The 22,495-nt window shown below is 48.7% G+C and overlaps 1 protein-coding gene across 1 annotated transcript in view; it reads right to left on the reverse strand.

Annotated features, from left to right (window-relative positions):
* The window catches only part of LOC146833056 (potassium channel subfamily T member 2-like), a 783,113-nt gene that overhangs the window by 41,665 nt on the left and 718,953 nt on the right, over positions 1 to 22,495 (reverse strand). The window contains exons 27-29 of the mRNA XM_085599884.1: positions 9,054 to 9,182; positions 6,813 to 7,116; positions 2,377 to 2,461 (exon numbers count right to left, since the gene is read on the reverse strand). Coding sequence (XP_085456010.1) covers positions 2,377 to 2,461; positions 6,813 to 7,116; positions 9,054 to 9,182 — 518 coding nt within the window. The remainder of the gene's footprint in view (positions 1 to 2,376; positions 2,462 to 6,812; positions 7,117 to 9,053; positions 9,183 to 22,495) is intronic.

Genomic DNA, 22,495 nt, shown 5'->3' on the forward strand with positions numbered 1-22,495 from the left:
ATTGCGTTGGCCAAGGCTTGTTGGCTCCCATCCAGGTACCGACACCGCCGGCCTCCAGATCCGTCGTGGGACAGCTCGAGACCGGCTCCTGATCTTCATCAGAACCTCCTGGACCACGTGGCTGCGGAGACAAGTTCCCATTTCTTCACCTGAAGCACTCGGCGACGCCTGGTTCCTTCCTGGTCACTGGCTAGTGACCCAGACTCTGTCCCCTCTGCTGTCAGGTTCTCCACTACTCCGATCCACCCTTGGATCCATCCAGACACTTTGCTCCTGGTCGCCTGCAGCACTTCTTTGCAGCTCTCCATAGGAAACGACGACAAAACCCGACACGCTTTGGCACCTATGCACCCGGCTTCGCTGGGTGAGGTAACACGAGTACTTTGGTGCTCCCGTGGGTAGTGACTATCCTAGTGTCCTAGTATAAGAGGTATTTTTCCTAGCTTAACCGCAAGTGTCCTGAATCTATTTAAATCTGACTTCTTCGTTCCCATTGTACCCCTATGAGAACCCGCGTGTGAGTTTAGACACTGCACACGCCTCCCGTGGGCCTCCCACTTCCTAACTATAGGTCGTTTAGTGTAGCCCCAGCGATTCCCTAGGCCTACTCTGCGTTTCTGTCGTGGTACTTATACCACTCTTAGTATATGGTTTCCTCCGCCCCCAGGGCAGGGTATATGTGCAACTTAAAGTGTGTTATTTAAGCTTCCTGTATTGTGCTTTGACCTCTGCCCTCATAAAGAGAACAGAGGTATCGTGTTTAGAATAAATACATATATATTTGATATATATCTTGTGTGGTGTCCTTTCATTTGGTGTTCAAAGGATTGTTCTGGTAAAACAGCTGGCTTCACATGCCCTCTGAAGTTTTAGCCTAAGACTGCTTTGTCCATGCTACCACTAGGATAGCTGGTCTATAAGGTTGACTTTACAACCAATCACCATAAGGGTTGTTTGGACTGATACGGGGTGCCCACTAGAACTAGTGGACATCATATATCAGGCCAACTTCTCACACTAAAGGCCTGGTCAATTAGGGATCAATTGACCAGCTACCTTGTTTCTCAGGAAAGTACACTGGCACTGAGGACCTCGTTAGGAGGAACCCAGTGCACTCCAGTTAAAGTTGCATCAAATACCAGGCAAAAAGTGGGGCGACTACTGCAGCAAAACCAAGTTTCCTATAGTGAATCAAACCCATAAATTGTGAGAGGAAGAGAATATGAGAGACAAATAGATTAACTAATGGGTGAACATACAAATGAAAAGACATTGGCTGGCGTGACAATAGAGAAAGGAGCCAGAATAAGTAAGAGATCAATATACAGCAGTGACACTCCAGCATTTCATTTCAGATTTACCATAAATTGTAGGAGCCAATACAAAGAAGGAATCATGGTATTAATATCAGTTGTTTTCTCTATGCCTGATGGGTTAGGAAATTTTAACATGTATGCAAAGATACTGTTTAAAACTTAACTCAGATAAAATTGAAATTCTTATCCAAGGCAGAGTCAATACAAGTTGGTCTCCAGCCTGGTGGATGAAGGATCTTGCCTCACCTCCCATATCAACTATGAAAGCTAGAAATCTGGGCATAAAAAACGATAATGTTCTCTCCTTTGAACCCCAAATCAATGTACTTTCCACAACCCACTTCACATTCCCCAAAACGCTTTTGAAAATGTTAAATATCTGGCCCGTTAGTTCCCGTACCTTATCAAAGTCTATCTGGACTAAAGAAACGCTTTCTACTCCAGACTGCCTCAATATCTAATTTACGCCCTATAGTTCATTCAGAATGCGGGGCCAGACTGATTAACATCCAGAGACATCACCACAACATTGAACATCTGAGGGAAATTCACCGCTCCCAGTGAATACGAGTCATATTCAATGTCTTACCTATCATTTTTAGAGCAACTGGCAACAAAGGACCTACTTATCTCCAACATATGTCCACTGTTACATCAAGTAGTTTCCTTAGATCAGTGGATGCCATTATCAAACACTTGATAATCCCCCTTATAAAGAGGGTCAGACAATGGGAGGAAGCTACATTACCTACAGAGCTGCTAAACCCTGGAATGCAATCCTTAGAGAATTATGTTATAATACTTCTGGATCTGTATTCCTCAAGAAACTAACAGCTTGGCTCTTGCATTCCAACTGAAGCTCTTTTCCCTTACTGTGATTTGGAGCGCCCAGAAACCCTAGCTAGAGCAGATGTTCGTGTTTTATAAATATGTCATTCAATCATTCATTCATTGAAAAAAGTATGATAAGAGCAAGGAAGGGAACTAAGTGGCAATTTCTAGCTAGGAAAATCTACATGTGTAGTTTGCAGTGGGACATGAAGAGTTTGAGACAACTTACACCACATCATTGAGTTCCAGTCGAGTGTCGGGCGGTGGGTTGATAAGGATGTACGAAAGAGTGTTATCATGATCCATCATGTCCACTGTAAAGAGAGAAAGTAAACATAAGATTAACAAAGTGTCCTAACAGTAGTTCAATCTTGGTTAATTTCCCAGTGGAGCCACATGGTGTTCCCGTAAGGAACAGATTTGATAAACTGAAAGGAGGGAACATGCACACATAAACTGTATAGACCGGATTCTCGTTCATCGTGCTAATTCATGTCTAACAAACGTACACATTGAAATGTGAGACACTGAATTTCATCCACAATATTAGCCCTATGGTGGGAATTCAACCAGGGTATTCTCCTCCTTAATTAAACTTTCTTCTGAAACTGGTGGATTTGGCTTTACCACTGAATACTAAATCAGGTGCTCCAGTCAGATCTCAAATGCTCTAGGTGGAAAAGGGTATGCCCAGTCATGGGTACCTTGCTGACTGTCCCACATGATCCAAGCTATACCTACCTGCCTTACTGGGCCTAACAAGGATGGAGTGGTTTGTTTTCCCTTTTGGACGTGGCCTCGTCTGGCAGTTCAGGATGGACTGTTCCCGTGATGAGCAGGGTCTGTGCTGATTTGTGTAAGGCAGGCCTCTGTCCAGAGTGGCGCAGTTGGCAAAATTATTGATTTGAATGCTACCTTAGTGCCATTGACAGAGCAAGTGCCAGTGGTATGCACAAGGCACGCCTATGTCTAGGGTGGCACAGTAGGTGAAAAATGATGGATTGGAATGCTACCCTGGAGCTACTGCCAGTGGTATAGGCTACTTACCATTATTCCTCTCATCACTTTTTGTCAGTTCCAGGTCTGATCTTTAGAATTAAAGTATGCATTTACCTGACCATTAAAAGTATCTGCCCTGACCATTAAAAGTATCTGCCCTCTGCCATCAAATTCTGTGTTTCTTTGACTATATCACTGCTGAAGGATTTGAAGAGTATTGTATCATTTAGATATGGACTGGATGAGTAAAACAGACCCACATGGCATTTGTGCCTGGTGAACCCCAGTGCTAAACTGTGCTTACTCCAGTTTTTTGCACAGGAACTTACCACCAGATTGTACCTGCTTCAACTATTCTAGCAAACATTAAAAATAGGGTTTACCAAACTATGCGCAAAGGTTAATCCCCATCTTTTTACCTCACTGTTAAACATAACCTAGCGCAGTTATCTGTATGATGCGTTTTTATGTCTGCAACAAAAGAACTGTTTCATAGTGGCATAAAATACATAATAGAGAGTGCTGCTCCCCATTATGAATCCCTATGTCAATACAAAATCAGACACCACTCTCAGTGTACTCTTAACTATGTTAGATGAGAAGGTTAGGTGGGAGCACAGTCAGATGTGTTTGTGATGGACATCCTCTAGTTGTGTTTTTTGAGCATTGTGCATAAATCCTTCACACAATTAATCAAGACAGGATACACTGCACTGGAGTGGGTAAGCATGACGTAATGTGCGGTAAGAGAGGGCTAGCAGTGAAGGGCAGCAGGTAAATGGTAGGATTCAAAGTAGAAAATATCCTAGAGAATCAGTTGATGTCCAAGAGGAGGGAAGTCACTAGTTTTGCTGGTCTTTTCAGATGTCATAGGTTCAGAGCACAGTTAGGTGTGCGACTCAGACTACCAGAGGCAATCTTTTCACAAATGTAATTTGTTCTTGAGGGCTATTTCAAGTGTATGCTGCAATAGTGAGGACCAGAGAGTGATGAACGTTGTGATGCAGTGGGCATGGGAGAATAGTGGCCTGAGAAGGATTCCGAACTGACAGCTAGACCCTAGAGTTGAGTTGATTTAGTGTCCTCAAAAGGATAGTTGATGAAGAATGGCCCATGCCTTTCTCAGATATGCTTTTAAAGGATCACTGCATGGGTTTAGCACCTTAACAATTAGACAATGGAGAGTTGAACATCCTGTTCTTTGATTCGTTAATAAGAGACAGTGTGGCATATTGCCACCAGAAGGATAAGTACTGAAGAGTTTACAAATTTCTTTACACAGCTATTTGTATTAATGCTGGGCAGTTGTGGAATTGTAGTAGCAAGACGTGAATGGTAAATCTAATTGAAGAGCTGGCTGGTAATTTATGTTGTTGGAAGTGATAATTCTCATGTGGCAGGTTTAATATCTTCAGACACATTATGATTCCCCCAAAAAAAGACACTGAACCAAGCAGGACTCCTCTTGGACGGTGGCAACGCCTTGCTTCATGGCCTACCCGGCTACAAAGATCGCCTCAATGAAATTCTACTTTCTACCCAAAGCTTTGGAAGAAATATACTACATCACCCCCAACAGGATGGATCCCCTTTTCAGCTGCTTTATCGCCAGCTGCCGTATCTACAAAGCCATCACAACTGGAACCTCTGCTGATCTGGCTAACAAGCTCACCACCAGTGGAGGCTCTTTCATACTCAAAGCCAGGGCACCATCATACTAGAGATGAAGAAGTGCCAAAAATAAAATGCAAAACACCTTCTCCACCTATGCGCCAAGGATCTACAAGGTATCTTCATACCCATTAGGATTGCCCAAACGCTGCTCAAATTTAAAAGGGAGATGCATATAAATAACATATCGCGAAAAGAATCCACTTCCACTCTCAGAACACAGCCACCCCAACATCAACTTTCACCCGGTACATCACTCTCCACCATTCTGCTATATACAATGTCCACATGCTAACATATTACGCAAAATGGGTGCTTCATCTTTGAGAATTAAGAACAGACACCAATATGAGTTGTGTGAGCAGGTTACATAGAGGGCATATACAGGGCGCCCCGTTATGAGCAAGGCAATGTCTGCGTGACCTCTTTGTCCCACTGATGTAATTGCAGGTTCACTATTCCCGGGACACACTCCATCATCAGCATTATTTCTAAGGGAAAGCAGGGACGCATACAGCTTAATGATGGTAAGAACGAACATACTGGTAATGAAGAGTGGGGCATCAAGATAATGAGGACTGTATGTGTGACCTGGAACACATAGGTCAGTTATTGCCATTAAGCGGCTAATGGAGAGATGTCAAGTCTTGCAGTAAATGATATGGGATAATCTGCTGGTTTACTGGCAGGGCAATAATGGGAAATGGAAAATTGCTTACTTACAGTCTTAGGAAGGAGGGGAGAATGAGTGTTTTCCTATCAAAAGTACAGATAATGGATAATTGATCATTTACTTTTGTTGGCTTAGATTTACATAGAAGTCATGCAAAGCAGGGCTGCAAGCAAAGTTTTTGCGCTTTATTGAGTTAACAAGAGAGAGCAGAACAGTGCCCCATCTACTAAGATGTTGCACTCTTCTGATCTCTCTCTTCACTGGTGCACCTTGGGCAGCCGTGCACCTACGCAGACACCCTTTCACTATAGTGCAAAAATGTTTGCATTTGGGGAGGCATAGGCATTGTGCTGGTAGATGTCCCTTTCTTTACAAACCTTTATGCTTTAAGGTGTTTCCCACTTTGCATCTGTGCCGTACAATGCAACACACATACAAAGAGAAAACAAACAAGTTGAAATGAAAGCACTTCTCCTTGTTACACCCGCTTGAGGGAGGCCAGGATTTTGGTGCAAACTCCTGTCTACAACTCATTCAAAATAGGGATGTGTGTCAAAATCCATGGGTGGTTAGATGGGAACGCCCATGCACCACCTATGGAACACCCCCTTTGCACAAAGTAATGCAAGGAGCACACTGCACATCTTTGCGTTACTTTGGGTTACAACTAAAAGCAAAATGCTATTTGTGTTGGATTGTCAATCCCACCTTAATACTATACTATGTGTCGTTTTTTTTAAAATTAAAAGTAAGTGTTTGTAAATCTGGGTTTTAGCTATGTTTCAGAAGAGCACTGTAGGTTGGCTTTGGTCCTGAAAAGGATTTCCTGCCATTCAGTGCAGTTATATTGTCATTCACATTTTTTATATACACATTAAGAAAGGGCATAGAGATGTTAAGGTATCTGGCACTTATAGTGGTTAGTAAATTGTTTGCGTACTGGTATTCAGTAATCATGTAATCAGAATTGGCGTGCCAAAAACAGTCCCAGGATGTTGTAGGTTTGAGGGACCAGGATCCCTACATATCACTGGTTAGAGTAAGGGATGAAAGTATATCCACTTCACACTGCAATAAATAATACACAGGTGGATTGTAAGATAGTAATGTTCTAGGGCGCTTTGAGGAGGCACCAGTAGGTATCAGGTTATTAACCAGGGGTGGGATTTTCATCAGCTCAAGTCTGAGATGATGCAAGATGGTTCTGTTCTCCAATAGATCCCAGATAGAAACCCTATCCTACACTAGGCCACTTCTCAACCCGAATCACAAATTCTCAAACACATAATAACATCTCAACCCATAATCACAAATTGACGTACTGTAACCAGCCCCTGAAAGGCCCAAGTGCTTCATGCGTGTTTTCACCAGGGCGTTCAGCTCCTGCCTCTCTGACCGGCGATAGAGTGTCATGCGCTGTTGGCTGATCCTCTCTGTGGCTGATTTGTTGGGCTGACGGGCCCCCTTGCGGCTCAGCCTCCTGGCCCACTGCATGCTCTTGCGCCGCAGTAGCGGGTGATCGGACTGGTCACTCGACGTGGAGTTCCGGTGGTTTATCCGACAGACAATGGGCTCTCTGGTGTCCCTGGTGTCTTCACAGTCTTCCACACTAATCGAGACCTGGGACTGTGGAACGTAAGCACAATGTCTCAATGTCACATGAACCTTTTAGGACAATTACACCAGCCTCATTTTACAACCCAATCCAGCTCCAAGACTTGTTCTGGCTCCATTCAGTACACAGCCAGTTAGTCAGTCAAAAACGTTATTCTGCTCTACCGAGTCATAAAAGTCACATCATAAAAGGAATACACAATGATTGATACAAGATTAAAAGGTCAGGTAATTTTTTAAAATAAAAGTAGGTTATAAAATAAGAAAAAATCAATTAAATAGTGTAGTAGGAGTAAAATATAATATATAATTTCAGCATTTCGATTGTAATCTCAGAGAGTTTAGGATGTAGTTCAAAACAGCACAAATTACAACTTCATTTCCCAGGCATTGCAGAGAAGATAGCTGCGTGCACAACCCAAGAGAAAGGAAGAGAGGAAAATAAATACTTTTGTCCTAAATATCATTTTCAACAAGTTTGTCCCACTTGGTGTAATAGGGTAATATTTTTGTAGAAAATATAGAATAGTATTTTTAGTCAGACAGTATTTTGTCCATAATATACTGGTACCACCTTGAGGAAGAAGGGAAGACGAGACAGGGGAGAGGACGGAATACAGAGTACCTGTCTGAATAAAAGAATAGAGTGGGAGGCGAGAAAGGAGAGCCTACAATTTGTGTTATGAGGAAGGAGCAGGAAGGCTGAAATGGGAAGTGTGAGGGTCTGTGATGGAGAAAGGCAAAATAGCTGCAGCAATAAAAGCATTTTCTACAAATTTGTTGCTTTGCAGCGGTGCTTAATTTGCAAATAAATAAGTGCCAGGGATCTTGTCAGAAGGCCACTGCAGGTTGTACCACACATTGCCCCTGCCATGCTGCAAATGATAGTAATAACACAAGTACTAACATTCACACTCCTACAAGTGAGACAATTCAGACTATTTAAGGCCCCAAAACTAAGAATGGCCTGGGTAGCAGGTAATGTTCATTTTTAATGTATACAGTGTTAATAATTAACTGTTGTTGTCATCTCTAAATTAGTCAGCCAGCGCTACCTTGTGGCAGACTGTCACTGGCCCAGGTGCTGACAATTAAGTGCTGGTGGGGAGCACCGGAAACCTCAGGCTAAAATTAAGCACTGCTTTGCAGTATTTAATATTTATGATACGTCAGAATTGGAAACTGAGGGCCAGTTTACCAACCTTTCATGCAACTCAATGCAGCAAGGGAACTTGCTGCGCTGCATTGCCAAAATGGGAGATAGCAAAAATTTACTATATCTACTAAGATATAGCACACTTCTGCCCTCTCGTTGCGCTGGTGCACTTGTGACAGCGTAGCGCTAGGGCAGGCACCTGTGCCACCAATCTCGGAGCCAGCGTTTTGGTCTGAACAGTGTAGGAAGGGACACATTCCTGCAAAACAACTATTCTTAGAGGCTTATTTCTCTGTGCATGTGTGCTACAGAATGCAACACAAAGAGGAAGTAACAAGGAGAAATAAAGATATTTCTCCTCATTACATCAGTCTTGGGTAGGAGCAGCATTTTGGTGCAAACCCAGATGACTTTAGTAAATCTGGGTTTGTGTCAAAATACATGGGTGGATGCACAGGAATGCCAATGCTCAACCCATGGAACGTCCTCCGAAGCAAGGTAATGCAAGGCAACGCTATGCAATGCATTGAGTTACTTATTTTTTACTAAGCCATGCACATCAGGCTTTGCGTGGCTTAGTAAATTTCGACATACATTTTGCACCTGGACTGTGTCAAAAAAGTGACGCAACTCCGATGCAAAATGTTAGTAAATCTGGGCCAAAATATGTAGTCCTAGACTTCCCCATTCTGTGTGTAGTTCTGCCGAGGCAGCCTCCCTTAGAAAGCTAATCTAAATTGACCAAGAACCCCGTAGGGTGGTGAAGTTGGGTTTAGAGCAGCACATAAAGCACCTCTGAGGCTGCAAACATTTGGCTCTCTGTGCGGTAGATGCCAATAGGAATGTCCCCCGAAGTAGAGCACAGCTTTTGGTACAAGCGCCCATAGGATCGGATCCACAAGTCCTCCTCCGTCACCTTCAGCTATTGGAAGAGAGAGAAAAGAATGCATCAGAGAATGGTCGGAGAGCGAAGTGTATCAAGGGCTGAGTAGAAGCACAATTTACTACTTGTATAATGATATATCTGTAAGAGACATTAGTTAGTGATAGATTCCTTACCTTAGAATAATCCCCAGGCGTCAGACTGGAGCCGGAAAGTTTTGCTAGCAGTACTGTTGCGCGTCAGTAGGTGGCGTCCTGCGGCTCCGCGTCCGTCGCTGGCATCGTAAGCGCCGAGATGTCATCACGGAGACTACTTAGGCGCTACCCATGCACGCTGACGTCAGTTCTGTACACGACTTTCCACACCAGGAAGGCAGAGCCATTCAAGAAACTGACCACTGGTGCCATGAAACTAAGGCCCTCAAAGGGGATGACCTTAACCCTAGAATCAGTTTGCAGAACGGGGAGGATGGGTGGGGCGGTAAGGAATCTATCACTAACTAATGTCTCTTACAGATATATCGTTACACAAGTTGTAACTTGTGCATCTGAAAGAGACACGTTAGTGATAGTTTCCTTACCTTAAAATAGATACCCCAGCAATACCAACCCCGGTGGAGGGTCTGCGAACAGATTACACCAGAAAGTCACGGAGAACAGAATGGCCAAAGAAGCCGTCTCTCCGGACCTGACTGTCAAGGTAGTAATGCTTGGTAAACGTGTGCAGCGAGGCCCACGTAGCTGCCTGACAAATGTCCTGCAAGGGAATGCTGCGTCCCAAGGCAGTAGTGGCTGCAGTTGCCCTGGTAGAATGGGCATGCAGCCCCACAGGAGGCTCCTTCTTAGCCAAGGAGTAACATGCTTTGATGCACAGAACAACCCACCGTGAGATAGTCTGTTTGTGCACAGCCCGACCTTTCTTGGCGCCCACGTAGCTAACAAAGAGCTAGTCATCCACCCGGAACAGCTGTGTACGCTGCAGATAGAATGCGAGTGCACGTTTCGGGTCCAGACGGTGGAGCCTCTCCTCCTCCCTTGAAGGAGGCGGAAAGAAGGTGGGCAAAGTGATGGTCTGCCTGATGTGGAAGGGTGTGACAACCTTTGGCAAGAAAGAAGGACGGGTCCTTAAAACCACCTTGTCCGGATGAACAGAAAGGAAAGGAGGCTTGGAAGAAAGGGCCTGGAGCTCACTCACTCTTCTGGCAGAGGTGATAGCTACCAGGAAGGCCGTCTTAAGAGTGAGAAGACACAAAGGACAGGTATGAAGGGGCTCGAAGGGAGCGCACATCAGATAGGTCAAGACAAGGTTTAAGTCCCATTAAGGCATTATTGAACGGCACCGGAGGAAACGTGTGAGTAATGCCTTTCATGAAACGGTTAACAACCGGGGACTTAAAAAGAGAGGGCTGGGCTGCTCGCCTGGTCTTTGGACTGTCCTCATAAGTTTCCGGTGCTGCGCCACCCTAGATGCACTGCATGAAAGAAACCTGTCTTGTGTGACCTGTTTGTGTTCTGTTGTCTGAAAATAATAAAAAGATTTACCAAAAAAAAAAAGAGAAGGCTGATCTGGAAGCTGTAAAAAGGCGGAGATGGCCGAAAGATAACCTTTGATAGTGCCCAGAGCAGAGCCCTGCTGGGCCAAAGAAAGAACGAACAGAGGACTTCAGAAAGAGGGGCAGAAAGGGCATCCACAGCCTTCGCTGTGCACCATGCCACAAACTTGTTCCACCTGCAGGCGTATACAGTTTTAGTGGAGGGACGCCTGGCTGCCAGAATGACATCACAGACTTCGGGAGGAAGATCGAAAGCTTTCAACTGTCGCCGCTCAATCTCCACGCATGGAGGTGGAGGCTGGACAGATTCAGGTGGAGGACGGTACCCTGCTGCTGCGACAGAAGATCCTCCCGAAGAGGCAGACGGATCGGGGGATCAATCACCATGCTGAGTAACTCCTTGGAATACCAGTATCTTCGTGCCCAATCCGGAGCCACAAGGATGGCTTGGGCCCAGTCGCGCCGAATCTTCTTCAGCATTCTGGGCAGAAGTGGCATTCTGGGCAGAAGTGGTATAGACGGAAAGGCGTACAACAGACCGCAACTCCACACGCGACAAAAAGCGTCGCCGAGCGAGTGCCGCCTTGGAAATTCCAACGCGCAGAACTGCTGACATTGCGCGTTCTCTTTGGTGGCGAATAGATCTAGCCAAGGCTCTCCCCACTGCTGAAAGAGACCTTGCACCACGTCCGAGTTCAGAAGCCATTCGTGATCCATCAAGCACCGGCGGCTGAGTTCGTCCGCCCTGGCGTTCAGAGAACCTGCCAGGTGTTGAACCACCAAGTTAATGCCTTGACGTTCCAGCCATATTTAGAGGCGCAGAGCCTCCTGACATAGGGTCCAGAACCCCACCTCGCCCTGTTTGCTGCAATACCACACGGCGGTGGTGTTGTCCGTGCACACCTGCACCACACTCCCCCGGACAGAGGGAAGGAATGCCTTCAGTGCAAGTCGAATCGCCCGAAGCTCCAACAGATTGATATGGAGCCGGGACTCCGCCGGAGACCAGAGGCCTCTGATCTACGCCTCCCCCAAGTGGCCTCCCCATCCCAGGAGGGACGCATCCGTCACCACTGTGTGCTCCGGTTGGGGAAGGGAGAGGGATCTGCCATTGACCCAATCGCGGTTCGTGAGCCACCACAGCAATTGCCGTGCAGTGCCCTCCGAGATCTGGACATGATCAGACAGGTTGCTTTGATGCTGCGCCCACTGGAACTTCAGGTCCAACTGCAGAGCCCGCATACAACATCTGGCATGTGGCACCAGCAGTATGCAGGAGACCATCAGGCCCAGGAGCCAGAGGGTCATCCTGACTGAAACCCAGGATAGAGGCTGAAAGATCGGAATCATAGCCTGAATATCGCGTACTCGCTGCTCGGGAGGATAAACCCAAAACAGCGTCAAATCCTGAACCGATCCAATGAAGGGGAGCTTTAGAGAGGGACTCAGGTGTGACTTTGGCACGTTGATGGAGAACCCCAGCAAATGCAGGAGGTCGGCCATAGTCTGAAGGTGGTTGATGACTGCCTGGGGCGAGCCCGCCTTCAGCAACCAGTCGTCGAGGTAAGGAAAGACTGACACCCCTGACCTGCGCAGGTGAGCTGCAACCACCGCCATCACCTTCGTTAACACCCGAGAGGCGCTGGTAAGGCCGAAGGGGAGCACGGCAAACTGAAAATGCTCCTGGCCTACCGTGAACCGCAAGTAACGCCGGTGGGCCGGCAGGACGGGGATGTGAAAATATGCGTCCTGCAAGTCCAACGCTACCAACCAGTCTCCAGGGTCGAGTGCAGCCAAGACCTGAGCCAGAGTTAGCATTTTGAACTTCTCCTTTAGGAGGAAGCGATTGACGTTCCGGAGGTCCAAGATGGGACGCAGACCCCTTTGTCCTTCTTGGGGACCAGAAAGTAGTGGGAATAACAACCACACCCTACTTCTGGCCCAGGAACGCACTCGATGGCCCCCTTGGCCAAGAGGGCCGCAACTTCCTGCTGGAGAGTCGCCAAGTGGTCCCCCGACAAGCGGTGGTACCGAGGTGGCATGGCTGTTGGGGTGGACTGAAAGGAAAGGCAGTAACCCTTGCGGACAATCTGCAACACCCACTTGTTCGAAGTAATAGATTGCCAGTGGGGGAAGCGATGGCAAATGCTGCCACCCATTGGCGTGGGGTGCTCCACAAAGCTCGGATTAGGAAGGTTTGGAGGCAGAAGCAGCGGGGCGGAGGTGGACTGACCCCCATGCTGATTCCCAGAGCCGCCCCTGCGGAAGCCGCGGCCGCGCTGAGGCTGGTTCTGCACAGACTTGCTGAAGGAACGTGCCTGGGCGCCCCTGCCTTGGCCATGAAAGAAACCAAAACCAGGAGTGTCTGGGCTCCTCGTGGAAAGACCCAAGGACTTGGCCGTGGCCCATGAGTCCTCAAAACGCTCCAGTGCACTTATTGCCAAACAGGCGAGTGCCATCAAAGGGCATATCCATGAGCGAGCTCTGGACATTGAGCGAGAACCCAGTAGATCGCAACCAGGCGTGGCGACGCAGCGCCACAGTCGTAGAAATCGTCCTGCCCAACGAGTCAGCGGTGTCCAATCCACACCGAATGGCGAACTTAGCCGCATCCTTACCCTCAGTAACCGCCTGGGAAAGTACAGGATGGACCTCCTCAGGACACTGAGGCAACACCTGAGCAATGGTATTCCACACCGTGTGGGAATAGCGGCCCAATAAGCAGGCGGTGTTCACCGACCGAAGCCCCAAGCCGGCTGAAGAGAACAACCGCTTACCGAACTGTTCCAGTTTCTTAGAGTCCTTTTCCGGCGGAGCCGTGGGAAAGGCACTCTACGATGTTGAGGCTTGGATGACCAGACTCTCAGGCGTGGGATGAGTGGTCAGAAACATGGGGTCACCAGACGGTGGCGCCTGGCGACATTCTTTTCCACAGGGGTCCCCGTGGCCGGCCTCGACCAAGTGCCCAACAGGACATCAGTGAGAGCATCGTTGAAGGGAAGCAGGGGCTCTGACAAAGTAGAAGCCGTCTGGAGCACCTCAGTGAGGAGATTAGTTTTGAGGGCCACTGTAGGAAGATAGAGGTTTAGGACCTCAGCAGCCCGACGGCGCACCATCGTGTAGGAAGCGCCTTCCTCCATAGTAGGCGCGGGAGAGGCAAACCCCGGGTCAGAATTGACATCGAGGTCGCCGGCGTCCTCCAGGTTGTCCACCCAGTCCTGCTCGGAGTCACACTGACGGGCAAGAGGGTCCTCGGACCCCTCCCAGTCATCCTCCACCTCCGTTGCAGGAGGAACCGGCCACGGCGGCAGAGCCAGAGCCGGAGAAGGAACATACGGCGTCGGGACCGGCGCCGGCCGTGGCGGGCCGGCGCCGTCTCCCAATGCGGATCCCAGGCAGGAACAAAATGGTCCTGGAACCGGGGCAAGGGCGGAACGAACGGCACCCACTGCGGCACCGGAAGCGGCGCTGAGGCTGGAGCCGGCAGCGCCGGACCTCATGGCGCCGGAGCCAACGGCACAGGATCCTGTGGCACCAAAGCTGGATCCGCTGGCGGCGCCGATAGCCCAACAGGATCTGAACACGGGACCGCGGGGCCTGAAGGCGCGCCGGCGGGAGCCCGAGGCCTAAAAAGGCGGTCCATGGTGGCAAGAAACACTTGCACCTGTTCAGGAATTGCCAACGGACCCGGGTAAGGCGGGTAGGCCGCGGGACTCCCAGACTCCAAAGGAGCCGCAGGGGCAGAGTCCCTGTTCCCCTCATCCGCATCCGAGGACCGACAGGGGGACGTCAGAGAGCGAACATGCTTCTTCGACTTCTTTTTATGACGTCGCTTACCGGAATCCGAGGGCGAAGACTTGGAGCCCGAGGAGCGATGACTGTGGCCCCGCAAGCGATCCCGGGAATGGCCCCTGGATCTGGAATGGCGCTGGGACGAGTGCCGGACCTCCAGCAGCTTCCGGCGCTGCTTTCTCAAGGCCTTCGGGCCATGGCCCGACAGGACCAGGAGTCGTGGTCGGTCTCCAGGCAGTAGAGGCAGACATCATGGGGGTCTGCCACCGACATATTGCGACGGCAGGCCCCACAAGACTTAAACCCAAGCTTCCCTACGTGCACAAGGAGAAAAAGGGGAGACAAAAAGTCTCAAAAGAGTAGTCAAAAAGAGACTAAGGTACGTGCTCTAACCGGATCTGCGCTTGCTCGCGCGGAAAAAGAAAGAACGGATGTGAGAAGTTGGCCTGATGTATGATGTCACTAGTTATAGTGTACACCTTATATCAGTCCAAATACCCTTATGGTGATTGGTTGTAAAGTCAACCTTATAGACCAGCTATCCTAGTGGTAGCATGGACAAGAGCAGTCTTAGGCTAAACTCTGAATGGCATGTGAAGCCAGCTGTGATACCATATATAATCCCTTGAATACCAAATGAAAGGACACCACAACAGATATATATATAAAATAAAGTGTATTTATTCTAAGCAAACCCTCAGCACTCTTTATGAGTTTAGAGGTAAGTACAACACAGTCTTATTAATGCATACAGTAAGTCACACAGGTAAGTAATACAGTTAGGCCCTAGGGGCCACACAAACCATATACTAAATAAGTGGTATAAGAACCACTGTCACGGAAATAGAATAGGCCTAGGCCTAGGGAATCGCTGGGGCTACACTACACTAGCGTTAGTTAGGAAGTGGGAGGCCCACGGGATTCGTGTGCAGAGTGGAAACACTCACGCGTAATGCGTAAAAGTCAATAGCAATATTACAGTTTAGAAATAGATAGATTTAGGACACTTCCGGAGTAGCTAGGAAGTTGAGACTTGAAAACTAGACACTAGGATAGTCACTATCCTGATGAGCACCGGAGTACCCAAGTTACCTAGCCCACAGGCTGCGGGTGCATAGGGGTGAAGATGCGTCGTTTTCGTCGTCGACTCCTATGGATGCCTGAAGAAAGATGCTGACAGGCAGTCAGGGGAGAGTGTCCGGTGGATCCCAAGGCTGGGATCAAGAAGAGAAGAAACCTGCAAGCAGAGGGGACAGAGTCAAGGTCACTAGCCAGTGACCACGTGGAACCAGGAAGGAACCAGGCGATGTCGTGAAGAGTTGCAGGTGAAGGTGAAGCTTGTCGCTGCAGCCAGGAGGACCAGGAAGCGTCGAGGACGACCAGGACCAGGAGGCGAGCTGTCCCACGAAGGCTCTTGCTGTCGGCGGCGTCGAAGTTGGACTAGGACTCACCAAGCCTTGGCAAGCGGAACCCACGAAGAACAAAGGACTTGCTTCTGGTGCAGACCAGGAAGGTCTGGGGTGCTTCTTCTTTGCAGAAAAGCGGGAGCCAGTCTGGAGGAGCCAAACCAGCGCAGAAGATTTCAGGGAGCGTCGTCACAAAGGCCACTAGCCAGCGGGCAAGCAACCGGACAGACGCGGCAAGCAGGAAAATGCTGAAGGGCCCCACGCAGGACTCGTGGAGTGTGGGGGGCTGGTCTTCGGTGCAGATGGTGCTTGGGGTTGGGGCTTCTCAATCCCCGGTGCACAACTTCGAGGGTACCTCAGAAGCTGCGCTGTAAGTTACTAGCCACTTTTCCCAGGTAGCCGGTCCCACGTCGCTCGTCGCCTCCACGGATCTCAGCTCTGCTGCAGATGTGGATGAGGGTCGGAGAAGTCTGGAAATCAAGGCTCTGGTCGGGCTCTGCAGTCGGTTCCTCGTTGAACGTTTCACAAAGCAAAGGGTAGTCTCTTGATGGTGCCTGTTTGCACAGGGTAGCCACTCCTTGGCTACAAGGGAGATTCTTCAGTCTTCTTCTTTCGTCGAATGTCGAAGGTCCAGAGTTTCTGTTCAGTTTTGCAGGTTCAGGATAATCTAAAGTCTTGAGGCCCAAATCCCACTCTTATACTAATCTGGGGGGCTGGGATACCTGCTAGGTCACGCCTTATGGGTGGGACCTGGGAGGGGGTGGTTACACCCACTTCCCTTTGTCCAGTTTCGCGCCAGAGCTGGGGCTGGAGTGCCCCAGCGCCGGTTTGAACTGGACTATGCAAGGAACACCTTGTGTGCCCCAGGCATGTCTCATTCCTTTCAGCCCACCCTGCCCCAATACACTAAAGGCTGTCTGGGGAGGTGCTAGCACCTCCCCAAGCAGGAAACCTATTGTCCAGGCCTCCCTGGCTGGGATCACTCCCAGCTGCAGGAGGTCAGACTTGTGTCGTGGCAGCAGCATCCATTTTGTGATGCTGAGGCTTTGGTCAGAGGCTAACAGTTGAAGTATGATTTTAACATGTCTTTCCCTCTAGAAGGGGGGAATAATATTCTCATGTCCAGAAATGGCATGGGGGTATTATTCCCGAGTGTTAGACACCTTACACGACATGTTTTGATAAAGCCAAACCATAGTTACCATAACCGTCTAAGATTATAAGGCACTTTAAGAGTATATGGTAGGCTATATCATAGAACAGCTATAAGGACAAGGTTCCGAAAGCTGCAGACAGGCTCAGCTCATGCTAGAGCACCATCTCACATGTTACCAAGCACTCTGCCTCCAGGATTGTCAAGGCCTGCCATAGGAGTGACTGATAGGTACACATGTGTCTATATGTAAGTTAGGTATAGGAATACTACACCTAAGCAAGGGGTGATTACACGACCTTGCCCCAGCTGAGTGATCAGCCAGTTGTGTCAGAAATGGAAGGCCAGGCCAGGGGTGGCACAATACATGCTGCAGCCCCTGGTAGGCCTAGGGTACACCTATGCCCTGGGTACCTAGGGTACACTGTAAAGGGGCCAATAAGGTGATCCTATCCAAATGGGTTATGCACCTAAAGTACATAGTATTAATTTAGAGAGAGAACAGCAGGGCTGTGGGTCTGATTAGCAGGCCCACAGCCACATCTAAGTCGAAAACCAGTAAAGCAAAAGCAAAAAGTGGGGGTGAACATAGAAAGCAGACCCTACTCTCCTACACAACCCCCCCCCCCCAAACTTAGGGACATTAAACTAACCTTGACCAGTTGAGTCTTCATGTTCTAAGTGGAAATATCTGGAGAGTCCATCTGCATTGGCATGGTCAGTCCCAGGTCTATGTTCCACTGTGAAGTCCATCCCCTGTAGGGAAATGGACCACCTAAGAAGTTTGGGATTTTCACCCTTCATCTGATTTAGCCACAGGAGGGGCTTATGGTCTGTCTGAATCTTGAAGTGAGTGCCAAACAAGTATGGCCTCAGCTTCTTCAGGGCCCAAACCACAGCAAAGGCCTCCCTCTCAATAGCTGACCAACGTTTCTCTCTAGGGGTCAGCCTTCTACTTATAAAAGCAATGGGCTGGTCTTGACCATCTACATTCAGTTGTGAAAGAACAGCTCGCACACCTAACTCAGAAGCATCTGTCTGGACAATGAACTCTTTGGAGTAGTCTGGACTTTTCAGAATAGGTGCACTGCACATGGCCTGCTTCAGGTCATCAAATGCTTTTTGACAGCTTACTGTCCACTGAACTTTCCTTGGCATCTTCTTGGAGGTCAAGTCATTAAGTGGTGTCACTATGGACCCATAGTTCTTAACAAACTTTCTGTAGTACCCAGACAGGCCCAAGAAAGCTCTGACCTGAGTCTGGGTAGTTGGAGGAGCCCAGTCCTTTATGGTCTGGATCTTGCTCTCCAGTGGTTGAACCTGACCCCCACCAACTAGGTGGCCCAGGTATACAACCTTGCTCTGCCCTATCTGGCACTTAGTGGCCTTGATAGTGAGGCCTGCCTTTTGCAGGGCCTCTAAAACATTCCTCAGGTGGACCAGGTGATCCTCCCAGGTGGAGCTAAAGACAGCAATATCATCAAGATAAGCTGCACAATAATCATCCAACCCAGTAAGGACTTGATTCACCAGCCTTTGGAAAGTGGCAGGTGCATTCTTCAGACCAAAGGGCATTACCACAAATTGATAATGTCCTCCTGGGGTCGAGAAAGCAGTTTTGGCCTTTGCACTCTCAGCTAGTCTGATTTGCCAGTAGCCTGCTGTTAGGTCAAATGTGCTCAAAAACTTAGCAGCTGCCAGTCTGTCAATGAGCTCATCTGCCCTAGGTATTGGGTGGGCATCTGTCCTAGTGACAGCATTGAGACCTCTGTAATCCACGCAAAACCTCATCTCTCTCTTACCATCTTGGGTGTGAGGTTTTGGCACAAGGACTACAGGACTAGCCCAAGGGCTCTCTGAAGGTTCAATGACTCCCAGCTCCAACATCTTTTGTACCTCAACTTTTATGCAGTCCCTGACATGATCAGGTTGCCTGTAGATTTTACTCTTCACAGGCAGACTGTCACCAGTGTCCACCTCATGGGTGCACCAGTTTGTCTGACTTGGGGTCAGAGAGAACATATGCCTGTAGGCCTGCAGAACTTGTCTGCAGTCCTGTTGCTGATGGACAGTGAGGCTGTCAGAAAAGACCACACCATCAACTGAGCCATCATCAGGGTTCTGAGTCAACAGGTCTGGGAGAGGGTCACTCTCTTCCTCCTGCCCCTCATCTGTAGCCATGAGTAGCCCCATGTCTGCCCTGTCAACATATGCCTTCAATCTGTTGACATGAAGCACCCTGTGGGGGCTTCTGGGAGTCCCAAGGTCCACCAAGTAGGTGACTTCTCCCTTTTTCTCAACAATAGTGTGGGGTCCAGACCATTTGTCTTGGAATGCTGCTGGGGCCACTGGCTCCAACACCCACACTTTCTGTCCTGGCTAGTAAACAGTCAGTACAGCCTTTTGGTCATGCCAAGCTTTTTGGAGTTCTTGGCTTGCCTCAAGGTTTTTAGAAGCCTTCTTCATATACTCTGGCATCCTGGAGCGGAGACCAAGTACATAATCCACCATGTCTAGTTTGGGTTGTCTGAGAGGTCTCTCCCATCCTTCCTTCACCAAACACAGGGGTCCTCTTACAGGATGCCCAAACAAAAGCTCAAAAGGGCTGTAGCCAACCCCCTTTTGTGGGACCTCTCTGTAAGCAAACAGAAGGCAGGGTAAAAGGATGTCCCATCTTCGCCTAAGCTTGTCTGGTAATCCTTTTATCATTCCCTTTAGGGTCTTGTTGAATCTCTCAACAAGCCCATTGCACTGTGGGTGATAGGGTGTGGTGAACTTATAGTTAACACCACACTCCTTCCACATTGCAGTCAAGTATCCTGACATAAAGTTGGCACCTCTGTCAGAAATGACCTCCTTTGGAAAGCCCACTCTGGAGAATACTCCAAGCAGGGCCCTTGCCACAACAGGAGCTGTTGTGGTCCTCAGGGGAATTGCTTCTGGGTACCTGGTGGCATGGTCCACTATCACCAGTATGAATCTGTGCCCAGATGCTGTTTGTGGGTCCATTGGTCCTACAATATCTATGCCCACTCTTTCAAAGGGGACCCCCACCACAGGTAGTGGTATGAGGGGGGCCTTTGTGGTGCCACCTGATTTGCCACTGGCTTGGCAGGTGACACAGGAGCGACAAAACTCCTTAGTATCTTCTGACATATGGGGCCAGTGAAAGTGAGGGACAAGCCTGTCCCAAGTCTTGTTCTGGCCTAAATGTCCTGCAAGGGGAATATCATGGGCCAAGGTTAGAAGGAAGCCTCTGAACTTCAGTGGTATGACCAACCTCCTGGATGCACCAGGCTTGGGGTCTCTAGCCTCTGAGTACAGTAGCCCTTCATCCCAATACACTCTATGGGTACCTTGAGCATTCCCTGCAGCCTCAGCAGCAGCCAGCTGTCTGAGGGGTTCAAGAGAGGGGCAGTCTAATTGAGCCTGCCTCAGATCTGCCCTGGAAGGTCCCCCTGTCCCAAGAAACTCAACCTGATCAGGTTCAAGTTCTTCTAGGACAGTTCCTTCAGGGCTCTCAGAATCATCCTCCTGGGAGGGCTGATCCACCACCTGAGGCAGGGGGGAAGGCACAGCCTTAACCCTACTGCTCTTTCTCTTGGATTGTGACTGGTCCATAGTTTCAGGATCCAGCACTTGTTCAGTGTTGCACTTTTTGGCCTGTGACCTGGTCACAGCAAGGACATGTGCATCTATCCCCAGCATTTCTGCATGGGTCCTATACTCCACTTCAGACCAAACTGAAGTTTCAAGATCATTGCCCAGTAAACACTCTACAGGAAGGTCTGAACTAACAACAACTTTCTTGAGGCCAGTTACCCCTCCCCAGGAGAAGTTAACAATAGCCACACTATGGGAGGTAGTGGCATTGCTAGCGTTGGTCACTAGGTAGTTCTCACCTAGTATGATCTGTCCAGGGTCCACAAAAGCAGGTGTCACCATTGTGACACTAGCCCCAGTGTCCCTGTAGGCCTGAGCCATTCTTTGGTTGATAAAAGGTGTCTGTCTGTACTTGCCCAGGTTACTGGGGCCTACAGTAGAGGACAAAGCTAAGTCCCCATCACAGATCAGGACAGCCTGAGTAGGTACTCTGACTAGGCCAGAATCCTCCTCAGTTCCCAGGGTTAACCCTACTACACCCTTTTGCTGGGAACCACCACTTACAGCTGAACTAGGGGGTACAGTTGCCTTAGGGGCAATGGTGGCTGGGGGCTTATCCTTTTTGGTGCACTCACTAAACCAATGTGAGGTAGACTTACAATAGTTGCACCATGGTTTCTTTTGGCCTTCTTTCTTCTTATCCTTTTTGGAACCACCCTCCCCCTGAGCCTTTTGGGGGCCTGGTGAAGACTTCTGGTCTTTTTGTTTCTGCTCATTACCCTTCTGGTCTGCCTTTTTCTGATCACCGCCCTGGTTCTGGTTTTTCTGCTTAACTCTAGTCCTGACCCATCTATCTGCCTTCTTTCCCAATTCTTGGGGAGAAGTCAGATCAGAATCAATCAGGTGTTGATGCAATAGCTGGTTTTGACAGTTGTTAAGTATTTGTTCTCTCATGATCAAATTATACAATCCTGTATAGTCCTTAACCTTACTTCCCATTAGCCAGCCTTCCAGAGCCTTAGTGGCACAATCTACAAAGTCAGTCCAGTCCTGAGTCTGTGTCTTCTGGGTATCCCTGAACAACAACCTGTATTGTTCAGTGGTTAGGCCAAACCCATCAATCAGAGCACTCTTCAGGACAGTGTAATTATCTGCATCCTCATCACTAACTGTGAGGAGCTTGTCTCTTCCTTTCTCAGAGAAGGAGAGCCACAAGATAGCTGCCCACTGACTTTGGGGTACCTGCTGTACTTTGCAAGCTCTCTCCAAAGCAGTTATCCATTTGTGGATGTCATCCCCACACTTGTAGGGAGGGACAATCTTGCTCAGGTTTCTATTATCATAGTGCCTGTCTCTATCTCTAGGAATGTTGCTGCCACCAGTGGGTTCTAACCCACTTAACTTTTGTTCTCTAGCCAGAGCAAGCTTCTCTTTGGCAAGGGCAAGTTCTTCCCTCTGAATCCTCAGATTAGCCTCCCTCATTCTGGCTGCATGCTCCTTTCTCTCAGGTGAAGTCATTCCCCTGTGAGAGGAAGCATTAGAGATGTTAGAGACATGGGAGTGGATGGATTCCCTTGAAGGGGATCTGTCCCTCCTGCTTCTCTGTGAATGTCTACTTGTGGGTCTGTATGGGGGGATCCCATGCAAACTCCCATGTAAACTTAAGTTAGCCTGGCTAAGTCTCCTTACTTGGCTCTGGCTGTCTACCTCCCCATCTGAAGCCCCATCTGACTCCTCTGTGGTGGGTAGACCCTCCTCTGTGCCTAGGGCACCTTCCTGAGATGCCCTCTGAGCATCATACTCCTCTAGGAGTTGTCTTAACTGAAGGAGGGTAGGGTTTGCACCC

Source organism: Triturus cristatus, chromosome 4_2 (genome assembly GCF_964204655.1).
Source record: "Triturus cristatus chromosome 4_2, aTriCri1.1, whole genome shotgun sequence".
Classification (NCBI taxonomy): domain Eukaryota; kingdom Metazoa; phylum Chordata; class Amphibia; order Caudata; family Salamandridae; genus Triturus; species Triturus cristatus.